Source organism: Lingula anatina, chromosome 1, assembly GCF_051362555.1.
Source record: "Lingula anatina isolate TDL-2025a chromosome 1, LinAna3.0, whole genome shotgun sequence".
NCBI lineage: Eukaryota > Metazoa > Brachiopoda > Lingulata > Lingulida > Lingulidae > Lingula > Lingula anatina.
In genome coordinates, this window is record NC_141767.1 from 50,595,114 (window position 1) to 50,608,268 (window position 13,155).

Here is a 13,155-nt window from a genome sequence, read left to right on the forward strand (position 1 = left end):
CAAACCTTTTTCATTTTTTCTCATTTGATTTCCCCAGAAGTGTCAATAAACCGTTTTTTTGTTTATTTTATTTATTTATTTATTTATTTATTATTATTATTATTATTATTATGATTATTTTATTTATTTATTTTTTGTAAAAAGGCAGTTTAAACTCGGTTTAATTGGTTAAATTTATGTTGTCTTTAGATACGTCAGTGGCTTCATTAGCGACTGTGGAATGAAGAAAAATGATTTTTATTCATTTTTCAATTTACCTTTAAAAATTTTTAATTTTAAATTTCCTCTTTTGTTGCAAATTGTTTATCGAAATCATTATTCAAATATTTCTGACATCAGATACAAATAGTACTAATTAAAATGCGAGTAAAATCGTATTTCCACAAGTTGTGTGATTATTATTGATTGTGTCACGGACGTTGGTTTTTTCTTAGTTTTGGGACAATCATAACAATACCATGTATGACACGAAAAAACGTGTTTTTCTGCCCACTGATTTTCCTTTCCTAACGTTCCTCCCCAATCGCCCAAAATGTTAAGATTGCCTCTCAAATGATTAACAAATTACGCTCGAATTAAGCATCCCCAAATATCGAAAAGGGAGTAAGTCGACTGACAATTAAAGCCAAACACTTTTTACACAGAAAGGTGACCCTTGCGCCTTTTTTGTGCGAACATGAAATGGCCAGGTCGTAGATGGACGGGTTGAAGGCACAGAAATTGCTCGCTAAGATCATACAAGGGTGGTAGACACATCGTCTTTGGCACCATGGTCGGCGCAAGTCCCCGAACATGTGCAAAACAGTTACACATATCGGTAAGGAGGTTGGTTCCTGAGAGGTGGGAAATATATCGCTGTAATGGCAGAGTAGATGCCTAATGGATGGCACTTAATTGATTACAGATGCAAGTTCTTACAGTCAATCTGAACGTTGTTACTGCCTGCAATGTGCCACCTTTCTGCTCCCTTGACTGACATATATCATGCGTCCGTCGAACGTTGATGACGGCGACGGCAGTGCCTCCACGGTAATTTTTAAGCTTCTATGACCATACTTTTACTTTCTTTCCGTGTCCCTTCGTCCTACCCCCGCCAACCTTCCTCAGTGATTCACAAATGAAAGATAAAAATGCAATCTCACATAAATATATCTATTTTTAACATACTTGATACTCTGCCGCGAACGAATTGAAACCGATTTGATTTAAAAACTTTGTTTTGTATGGTTAATGCGAAAAACGCAAAGGATTAGTGAAAAAATTAAATTATGATGCAATCCAGGAATATTCCCACCTTTAAACTTACATAATTATGAAGATTGCCAGAAAGTTTTAAGCATTTATATACATGCATAAAGAAACATTCTTCAAGTTGTTATGAGATCAATCTAGACGTGAATAATTGCGACGTACGGGTATTTTCACTTTCACCGTGACTGTGAGTCTTGGAATATCTGCTTCAGATTTTAATGTTAATATATGTTATGTATACAACCATGAGGCATTTTCATACGCACTTATTTAATTAATCTGAACTGCATTACGATGTAAAAAGGCATTAAATTCTTACTATGTCATATATTTCAAACCTGCAGCACAAATGTGGTAGGTGGATTTCGATTGGGAGAGCCAAGAAAACATCGTCACTGCAGCATTTCAAACCTCAAACTACATGTAGTTTCTTTAAAAACAGTCGGTTATTATTTCCTGTGTTGTGAGCGATATGAGAGAGGATACGTGTGATAAATTAACAATAACTGCATACGTTCGTACTGACATACACACTGGCGCTAAATTTTTCGGATTTGAACGACACCTGGTTGTGACGGATGATCGGATTGAGGTAACGTCATGTCTTGCGTCTGCTCCTCATTACTGCAACACAACAGAGGAAGTCTCGCGGGAAGCGGCCAAGTGCACTGCAGTGATTTACAATCAAAATAAAGCACAACTATTTGAACTGTTTCCGCCAATTCAGCCCCGTAAGCCTGTCCCCACGTGACCTTTGTTTCTATTTAATTCCTAACGAATGAAACGAGAAAATATATTTCTCTCCTACTGGGACATTTTATAGCACTGTACAGGAATCTGTACGTGAGTTTATAGAAGTATTCGCAGAAGGGCAGTTCAGTAATGTGCTGTCAACATGCACATTTTGCAACAAATTCTTGATCGTTTAAAGCACTAATTCTCCTTCCATTTTTAGCAACCAGTTTTTTTTTAAATATTTTTCCCACTAAACCTCTTTAACGGCATTGGTTTTAATATCTAAAACAGTCTCTCCGGAGTTTGATTTTATGTCTATTGTCCAGTGAAATTGAAACTACAAATTGCATTAGACCAAAATAAGAAATATGTACAACGTCTGCAAACGATCAAGGTAGCTTCAGCAACATGCCACTGAACTAATATTCGGTTTGATAATCCTTTTATTTATTTTATGTGTTTTCTCTCCGGGATAGCTGAATTTCGCATGTATATCACACCATCTTGGCAAGGCGCCCACGCTCAGCTAGTGATGGTGTAACCATACGTGGGGCTAGACAAGGTAAAGTGATCATTTAAACAGTACTTAGGCAAATCTTGGGGGCACTTCAACGGGCTCACGAGACATAACGAGAGAACGGCGAGGTCCACACATTCTTGTTCTATCAAATCTTGAGCCGGTGAAGATTTGTTATTACTTTCTGGAAGCTGCTGCCACTGTTGTGTAAACCAGCTGATGGTGAGAGCCGACAGACGTTCATTCTCATACACATTTTAATGGCCCATAGACTGCGGGTTTTAGCTTGTCTCCCGTGATCGTGTGCGTGTGCTTGCTTGCTTGCTGGGTTCCCTGCATCTTCAAGAGTTATAGTATTTGGTTATTGGAAACAGCTCTCAGATTGTGTGACAGGACGAGTAGAGGTTATCATCTGCGCATGTCAGAGGTTTGACCCGACTTAAGTCTTATATATATTAAGGCAAGAAGTTTGCCTTCAATATCAAAGGATCCTATTACTGTTCTAAGAATTATTCGCGGACAATTTACCAGTGCTATGCACTAATTATTAGTGCTTATAAACCCCATAATGCAGCATGAATGCTGTCGCCAGCGGTGGATACAAGCAGGACCAGTGGACGTAGACTCAAAATGTTTGGTGTGAAAGTATGTATGACGCTGTTGTGGCTTTGTTTATTGCCTGGCTGGCTCAGGACAGCAGCACACGTCAACGAATTTTTGCCATTGAGGAACAACATACAGACGTTACCTCAACATGGACGGAAAAAAGTAGAAGTGCTGGGTGAAACGCTCAAGCGGCAAGTGTCTAAGCTCAGACAAACCGCCAATCAACAGGTGGATTTAGTGTTTTTGGTGGACAGCTCAGGCAGTGTTGGCGAAATAAACTTCTTCAATGAGCTCAAATTTGTGAAGAAACTTCTTGCCGACTTTACTGTAGCCGAGCATGCTACACGTGTTGCCGTGGTAACGTTTTCATCTGCATCTCGCATCGAACGCCACGTCGATCATCTCACACGACCAACTGCAGATCGACACAAATGTTCCCTTTTAGAAGAGGATTTACCAAAGATTTCCTTCACTGGGGGTGGGACATATACTTTAGGGGCAATGGAAGAAGCGAAGGTAGGTGAATGAATCTGTCAGAATTAGTTAATTAATATAGTTGGTCTTCTGTTGGAGTTGTTGACCCGTTAGAGTGCACACAATTTAATATTACGGCAACGAACTCTGTGAGACTGTAGTTATGTAACAAGAAGACGAAATGATAGGCGGACACCCAAGAATCTGTAAAAGTTTATTGGGTCCAATGAAAAACGAACCGAATCGGGTCAGACGCATGGTGGTTTTAACTGCAACCCAGACATTGTAAATTTCATCAAAGTTCTTGAATTCTAAGTGGTAACCAGTCCCAATTGGAGAGGCGTTTCCAGTTTCACAACAATTATTCCTTTCTGCCTGTATCGACTTCATACAGCTGCAGCTCGGCCCGACCTGTAACGGGGCATTGCACAGCAGCCCGACACACAGATGTTTACTATTCAACCTCTTGTAGGAAAGAGGGATTTAGAAAAACCACGCTACGTTATACTCAACTCCGCTTTGGTCGATTCAACATAGTTTTTTGCAGAGAGAAAGGGGGTGGTTTAAGTCAAACGTGCGTTGGCTGTGTTATTCTTTGTACTCTCCTGGTGTGCAGGATCTTCGTTAACAGGTGGCGCATAGATTTGTTTGTCTTTGCTGTCTATTGCGCGCTTCGTCTGATCTGTCCATTTTATGCGTCCAGAAGTTTTTAATTGCCCGTATAAATAACCATTATGAACGAATTTGTCTATACTTTTTCGACACAAATCAAAACAGCATTTTCAATAAACTTCGCTCTTCAATCGAAGAACTCCAAGCTTTATTTGGTTAAGTAATCTGGTTAGTTTAGTCTTAGGTTGTTTTATCTCAAAAGCGTAGTACTTGAAGGATAAGGCAGTTGATAGCGAAATCCTCAGACGTGGTGAATTTTAATGTTTTAAATGGAGTGTTTAATTTTAATGTTTTAAATGGAGTGGTTGGTCGAAATTGTTTGAGATACCCCACTTTCTCTTCGGTGACTGTAGACCCCCACAACACCTCACTCCACCTGTCGGTAAGAATATTTTATTTTAAATGTTAATGTTTCTCCCCAGTTCTATTTTATTAATTTTTTTTCGACATAGGCTCAGGGCAATCACGCATAAAAATATCTTGCAATTTGTCAAACATTAAACCGTTAAAATGGTTCGCATAGAAAGTTGAAAAATATCATGCAATTCTTTCTTGTTTGGGACAGATGTTCATAGAACGCTAACCGTAAGTAGCTACTTATAAACGACATAAATTGTGATATTAGTCATGACTATACTCTGCTATCAAACGTCAACATGAATATAAAAAAATCAAAAATAAGTCTGCGACCACCCGTATAGCTACTTGAAAGGAAAGTTAGATAACAAGGCAGCGTGGATTTAGTGGAATTTCACCAAGTATAATAAGTAACTTTAGATCTTTATTTTAAGTCGTTCATTCTTTTGCCTTACCTTCATCCTCTCTCTTTCTCTCTCTCTCTTCCCCCCTCTCAAACATTTCTATGACGTTAAGAAAGTAAAAACATGTAAAAGGCAAAAGGGAGAAAGATGCATTATTGAATGTTACAAACCTGATTATATTCAACTATTGCACATGTGTGATTAGAAATAAGAAGGTTGGCACAGCAGATATATGAGAAAAATCGAGCTTAGCCAAACATGAATGAGCAGAAACCTCCCGTGGTGAAGCTAGTTTAATAGTTTGAAAACAGGGTTCCCAAATACTGCCCTTTCCAAAAGCGTGACTAAGAAAGTAAGGCAACATAATGTGATGTCAAGAGAGATCTATGGCAGCCCATCTGTACGGCAATATCGGGTCGCTGCGCTTGGATTCATAGAGAATATCTCCGTCATCAGCACATGTGTGAAGTAAGTTTGCAGGTGTGGCACGCATTCCTCACCACGGTTCTTAGACAGAGTTACGTTTTATCGCAGTTTTACTCGTTTTTTATTATTAAAAGATAAGTAGTGAAGAAAACTGAAAGAGTGAAGAAACGAAGGGTGTGGTCAAAATATGGTCCCCTAATGATACTGTATCTGCGTTGTACCCACCACTTTTTGAACACCGTGGATTTAATAACATGAGATTGATTTATAATTATTTGACATTTATTCCATGATTAAGAAATAATAAATTTTCATACAAATATTGATTGTGCCAAACTTAATGAAAATGTTCCTTTCCTTTTCTTATTCTTTTAGGTCCAGGTATTTTTAAAAATTAATATGCTCTTTACATCATCTTTGTGAAAAATTAGGAGACATTAAACTAATGCACACCAAATATTCATGTTGTGGAATTTTACATCATTCTTGTTTATTTGTTATTTAGACTGCTTTTTTACACGGAAGCGTTTTTAACTTTTAAACATTTTTGACTCTTGCGCTGTTGTGGATCTCTCAAATACATTGCAGTCGACAAAAACAATTTCAAATAGAAACATTCGTAAACGTGAACGAATAGTCATTATAGATTTCAGTTTTCCATCAAACTATCATTTATTTAATGCATTTCTTAACGTTTTCATCTAATTTCCTTTTATGCGCTTAATTTCAAGGCATTGAGAAAATGGTTAGCTTTCAAACTTGAAAAATTGAGAATAAAAAAGTGTCAATGACAGAATTTTAGTGGGTAATTTCTTTCAATGTAACATCTGTCTTTGTTATATAAGTATTTTTTAAGTTGGCATAAGCAATCGACCCTTCAGTATCAGGTCTGACTGTTTATATCAACCGTGTGACATTTCAAACTAATCAGAGAAGCATATCGTCGATTTACGGTGTCAAATTCTCCTTTATAATCTTCAAATTACACTATTTACGCCCATATCTTTCATCCCGCCGTGCTGGTGAACCTTTTATAGGGATTGATGTAAACAAACGTGCTCTCACGGAGTGGAACAGTCGTCATTTTAAAACTCATTGGCTTTTCAATCTCATACTAAACAAATGTCCGCATTGCTTCAATATAATTCTAAACCCATAATATTAAAATAATAATAATAATAATAATAATAATAATAATAATAATAATAATAATAATAATTATTATTATTATTATTATTATAGTTCTTCATAGTTAATATGTGTTTTTGAACTATAAGCTCGTAAGAATAGACAAAAACTTAGGCAAAGATAGCAAAAAGTTCTTTCCTGTTTATATTTTTCTCTGGTTTCACGAATATGTCGTCTGCATGTCTACCTACTTATCTTCTATCTCCGTTGTTTATTTTATCAAAGAGTTTCCAAGTGAAAAAATACCGATGAGAAAGTTGTAGTGTTAAATGTGTACTTAAAGTTTGATAAGTCTAAACCATAGGGGAGAGAGAGAGGGAGAGAGAGAGAGAGAGAGAGAAAGGGTAAGAAAGAGGGTTTTACTTGTAAATCTAAAAAATATTACGTCCCTGGTGTTTCTTTATTTCATCTGTCCCCATGGAGGGTCGGAGTTAAGCATTTTATTCAGATTGAGCGCATGCACGACCCGCCAAGGAAACACTTGCCACCAATGATATATGTCCCTAGGCCATGTGCGACAAAAATACCCGACATTCTTGTGTCAATTACCTTCCATTGAACTGTGTCAAGGCATGCAAAATGAACCTACTTCAAACCACATAATATTACTCAATCGAGAGCTCTACTGCAGTGGTGGTGTAGCACGTTGAAACCCTGTGTTTCCCGTGAAAATAACCACCTTGTTCCGTAAAGTTTGTATTTATAAGGCTAATTACTGATAAAAATTTCGAAACCAACTTCAACGTGATCACGCCTGAAATGAAAATGTTCCAATCCTTCCTTTTAATTATCTACACAACGGACATCTTTTTTGATTACCTAAATGCACGTATACGTGTGCTTTTGTACCAACTGATCATGACTTTATGCTAACTCTAAACCATGCATTGCATTTTTGTTACTATGGATGGGAAATATAAATTTGATTAATAGGTATTGTATAATTTTGCTTTTTATACATTTCAAACTATATGGGTAAAATATGTTATAATAAATCTACTGTGAGAAAGCTGGGCATTTGGAGGAAAGACGCGATTAAGGAACAAACTATAGTATTTGTATAAAATTGCAAAATGATTTACAACCCTCTTTTCAAATAGTCTATAGAGAAGACTGATCATATTGCTAAAAATTTGAACTTTCATCACAGAAACCTCGAATATGGATATCATAACCGCATTTAAGAATTTCCATTTCCGGGTCCTTATTGTCTTTTCTCTTCGTGTGTGTGTGTATATATATATATATATATATATATATATATATATATATATATATATATATAGTGCGAGCAGCAAATTGAAATAGGGGAGAAATTTGTCGCATCATATTAATAAAGAGAATATTCCCCCATTTAGAAAAGACTAAGCCATCAAACAAATTATAAAGATAAAAAAAATGTTTTCTAACAAATAATTGTGGTAGATGTGCTACGATTCTGTACGGTATTTTCGTCTTCCTGAGTCCAATGACCATGCATATTTATTATGGACGTTTTGAAGTCTAGCCAACTTATTTCAATCTTTTAAAGAATGCGTGTCAGTGGACTTCATCCTGCAGGTCTTGAAATAAGAGAGCCTCTTTACTGAAACACTTCCATTTTCAAGGTTCTGGAAAGTCTAGTTTTAATGCTTCTTATTTTTAAATTCAATTGCATCGCATTCTGCATAAAACATGACGTATATATATGTATAAATGGCAATTTAAATTTTATTGTTGCTCATATAGGTAGGCCTATACAACCCATATGATATAATTTTAGTAGTTGAAATGACTCAATCGTATTTGAATCAATTTGCGATTTTATTATGCAGATGTTATTTAACAATAGAAGCACTGGAAACCCCTGAATAGCAAATAATAATAATAATAATAATAATAATAATAATAATAACTGGAAATACATATTTCTTTCTATAGGAAATTTTGGCGGCGGGCCGTCAAAATTCTTCCAAAGCTGTAATATTGATAACAGATGGCTACTCTAATAATGGGGATCCACGGCCAGTGGCCAAGGCCCTTAGGGACCAAAACACCAAAGTGTTCACTTTCGGTATACGAAACGGTAACACACGTGAACTTCGAGAAATGGCTTCAGAACCCAAGGATGAGCACAGTTACATTTTGGACAGTTTTGAAGAATTTGAGGCCTTGGCTAGGCGAGCGTTACACGAAGGTGAGCTGATATGAAAATGTTTGTAAATACTGAGAAAATTCACATACATGCGTGCACAATAAGAAAGCAGTTTGTTTCTCTAAATTCCTTTACTGCACACAGAGGTCAGTCAGAAAGGCAATGCCTGTAATAGTTCCATTCACTTCTAGACAACTTTCTTAAATTTTAATAAATACTTTCATAGATCTTCAAACTGGTGGCTATGTAACACAAGACTCAGAAAAATGTGACAACCTTTGTGAGGAGGGAAAGATGTGCTGTGACTCGTCAGCAGCGTGCAGATGTGGAATACACACGGGACACTACCAGTGTGTTTGCGACCCAGGTTTCTATGGTAACGGTTTGCAAGGCGATTGTAAAGGTAAAAACACTATCGGTGGTATTAAGTAACGTCTTAATGAACCTTTTCTGTCTTGCAAAAGTATGTTTAAATTAAATTGCCAAAACTGTTTGATGATTTTAAACTACAGTAATATGTTGCTATACAGAGTAATCTGCCATCGATGAATGGCTGGTAATTTGTCTGTGAATATATCTAAGAACACCGTTTTGTTACTCTTAGATTTGACCTATCTTGTAACTGTTTCTCTGTATTATAGGCAACTTACATCCCCAAAATCCAACCCAGTTTTCAGATACTCTGCACAAGCGTAAGGCTTTCTTTATACATAGGTTTTACTCTCAGTATTTTTTGTAGCCTTTATATATCTGAATAGATAGATCTGAAAAGGTGTGAAAATTTTAAAGTGCCCCATCTTTTAGAGTTCATTAACTCATTCATTCACACACACATACATACATACATGTACATACATACATACACACACACACACACACACACACACATACATTCATACATACATACCAGATTAAGGAAGAAAATGCAATAAAAAAGGGGAAAACGTTTCCGACTCGAACAAACACCCAATCGCGAAATAATGAGCAGTTTTTTCCGCTGTCGGGATCCTGCCACAACTATGAAGTGTATAAATATCTGAGGCAGCTGGAAGAACTGCGCAATTTTCGGTTACCAAAAGAGTAACTGCCTGTGACACAATCAGAAACGTTAATGATTTGAACCACATCGCCGCATACAGTGTTTAGCCCAAATCAACTCACTATTCACACATGAATAATCGTTCCTACATCTTTATTTTGGTTTCTCTGACAAAAAAGGCGGAAATTCCAGATTTCGCTTACTAAAACAAATTGAGATGTCTCGCTTACAGTTTTTTTAACGGTCAGTCGGTCTTCTAATACTCTCTTCCTAAGAATCTGGGGCATGTCGCTTCTTGCCGGTTAGACATTTTATGTTCCGTTTTTCAGACGCGCAGAAAAAACTAGACCTATATGTCCTCCAGCTACGTCACTATCTCTTACAGACATTCGTCATAAGAATCTTAAAAAATAAGCGGAAGATGAAACGTTTTGTTTTGGATGTAGGGTCTAATATTTATATTTGCGTGCCGTAGAATTGTCTAAAGGTAACTGTTAAATAACAGAGATGCATCTCAAAGCATGTTTTTGGGCGAGTGCTAAATTTGGGTATAAAAGGGGCCATACTTTGGTTGTCTAATGTCTTCCCGTTTTCCTACAATCTTGATACAATGAAGAAAGCGTCTGCTGAAATCACAAACGCGTTCAACATTCCTTTAGATTAGTTGAATAAAACCCCTTTCTCAAAATGATATATTTATGTGATATAAAAATTCAAGCAACACACACGACCGTTCACTCGGCTTTGGCTAAGGGAAGAAAAGTGTTCTGAATAACGTATACGTAAGTGGTATTTCTGAGTTTGGAACTCTACAGGGAAATTTTTTGTAAGCTTCAGAAGATTGATGGCACTTATGATATTTGTTACTGTAATTTTTTCGCACCAATATTCTTTATGCTGTTCTTTTAACGTTGCTTGCTCTCTGCACCAGTTTAACCCCTGCATCGACCCATTGATAAATCGTACAGAATTATTCGATCGTCTGCTCTGGGTTTTCTATTCCAAATTGAACAACAGTGTTAGTAAATTTGGACACGTGTTGGGTAATGAAAGAACATCAAATGCCGGCTGGTGGTCATTCCATTGTTTTGTTAAGTCATCCGAGTTCCAGGTTATTTAGATGATACGAGCCAGGCATTGACTGAAATAAGTTTCAGTGTAAAAAGTTAACAGAGCAGAAGAATCTCCCTGGCATTAATTTTCACGTACTGTGAAATAAGGAAACGTTATCATGATGGGAATCTGAACCCAGCTGTGCCTTCTACCAGTCGAATCGTTGGAAGTCCCCCAGAAGGTGTTGGACTGAAAAGGCTCTCTTGCTTATAAAATTTTCACTGCAACGGGATACTTCCCCTCAGAACCTCTTTTAGAAAAATGCCTCCCTCGGTCGATTTGTTGAGTTAGGACATATTAAACACATTCTAGGACATTAAGTGAACTTTAAATGGTGTTGGATTAGACTGAAAAAAGCCTTGTATGAAAATCGCATTCAACAAAATGGAGAAATTGGCTTTTGAAATAGCATGTACCATGGACATATCGTTTCCGTTTATTTCCATATAATAAATGTGCCCAGGAACTTGAAAGAGACAAACAGTAAGCAACAATGTAATGGGTAAAAACGAAAATCTAAACCCATTTTTCAGTACGAACTTGTGAATTAAAACATCTTTCATTAACTATCTTAACAGGATGTCCGAGTGGAACATATAAAAATACCTCCATTCCCGGAGATGAGAGCACGTGCACGCCGTGTCCAGATCCCAACCACGTCACCCCAGTGGGCAGCACCAAGATCCAGGACTGCACATGTAAAAAAGGATTCAGGACATTTGGAGAGTTTGGATGTGCAGGTATAATTTCAGCCACTTGCAAATGCACAAAGACCACCAGAATCAAGAGCTGCTATTATATTTCACAGTCTCGATTTTCATTTTTTTTTTTTGCAATTTCTAATAATTCAAGGCTTCGATTAAACTTCTAAAAGGCTTGAAAAAGGACACCGGCATAAAAACTCGCCTACACGGGGCAATATTTAATTTCTAAAGTGATATCAGATTTCTCGTAAAGTGCTCTTTGACATTTATTTAGAACCTTGAACTCTTACAAAACTCAGAGAAAGTCGTTCAAAGAATAATGGTTTTAGCTTCAGAAGATATTTTTCGGTTTAAATCTTCAACTGGTTTAATGCCTTTCAATGATTTATTGATTCATATTTTGTATTTTATATGAAGTTCTAACGTGTCCAGACATTGCCCCTCCCGGAAATGGTTATTTTGTCAAAGGCCAGTGTAGCAATGAGTTCAATGCAGCATGCGGCGGGAGGTGTGCCCCCGGGTATCAGATGCTAGGTAGCAGTGTGAGGCTATGCCAAGAGGACGGCACGTGGTCTGGCACAGACATCTCTTGCAACAGTAAGAAGGCCTCACTTAAGAATCTCCGTATAGCACACTAAGAAATCAACGAGCACATTTACCTCGGAAATTAACGTCAGAGTAGCACTGAAAATTGAAAATAGTTCTTATCATAGAGATGGATTGTCCTACAACTAATTTAAAGGATGGAAATTACCGTGGGTTAAATTTTATTGTATATTGGCGACTATTGGTATTAAGAAATTAGATCACAAAAACTATATTTACCTGGTACATTTTAGTAAAGAAGTGTACGCCGCTGAAACCCCCACGTGGCGGGCGCATGGTTTGCACGAAAAATGACTTCAACTACCAGACAAAGTGCAAATTTTCATGTGACAAGGGGTACGAGCTGCTGGGATCCAGTAAAAGAACATGCCTGGCAATAGCTGTTTGGAATGGAATACCGACTAAATGTAGAGGTAGGCTCTTTTTAAATGTGTTTAACGTTCGAAACTTTCTGTGACTTTATAAATGACAAGTTTTCTTTTTCTGTCGGGAACTAAATAGTGTGTCAAAGACATGCATACAACTAGGTGCTAGGGAATGTGGTGGAGAATGTTTAGAATTTAATGAATGTTTAGTTCAACAGCCACACATCTTATTACTATATAGTATTCTTTTTCGTTTGGTAAAACACATGCTATCCATTTAGTGTTTCCCTTTTTTAAATCTTCAAAGTTAAAAAAAATACAAATCATATTTTAGAGGTCCAGTGCCCTCCCCTACCAGAACTGAAGGACGGTTACGTTGTTCCTGCAGCTTGTACGACTGAGCCCGCCTCTTATGGTGTCATCTGCACGATTTCGTGTGAATTCGGTTATACCCTTGTCGGGCCGTACACAAGACAGTGTAACGAGTTCGGGAAGTGGAAGAGTAGCAGCTTAGTCAGCAAATGCGTTGGTATGACCAGCATTTCTTGTAGTATTTCAGTTGCG

At 37.2% G+C, this 13,155-nt stretch overlaps 1 protein-coding gene across 1 annotated transcript in view; it reads left to right on the forward strand.

Moving 5' to 3' along the window:
* The first annotated feature begins 2,403 nt into the window (after positions 1 to 2,403).
* LOC106153719 (sushi, von Willebrand factor type A, EGF and pentraxin domain-containing protein 1) overlaps positions 2,404 to 13,155 on the forward strand; it is a 31,932-nt gene continuing 21,180 nt past the window's right edge. The window contains exons 1-7 of the mRNA XM_087001561.1: positions 2,404 to 3,625; positions 8,551 to 8,806; positions 8,991 to 9,167; positions 11,495 to 11,656; positions 12,038 to 12,217; positions 12,460 to 12,639; positions 12,926 to 13,120. Coding sequence (XP_086857687.1) covers positions 3,083 to 3,625; positions 8,551 to 8,806; positions 8,991 to 9,167; positions 11,495 to 11,656; positions 12,038 to 12,217; positions 12,460 to 12,639; positions 12,926 to 13,120 — 1,693 coding nt within the window. The 5' untranslated portion in view covers positions 2,404 to 3,082. The remainder of the gene's footprint in view (positions 3,626 to 8,550; positions 8,807 to 8,990; positions 9,168 to 11,494; positions 11,657 to 12,037; positions 12,218 to 12,459; positions 12,640 to 12,925; positions 13,121 to 13,155) is intronic.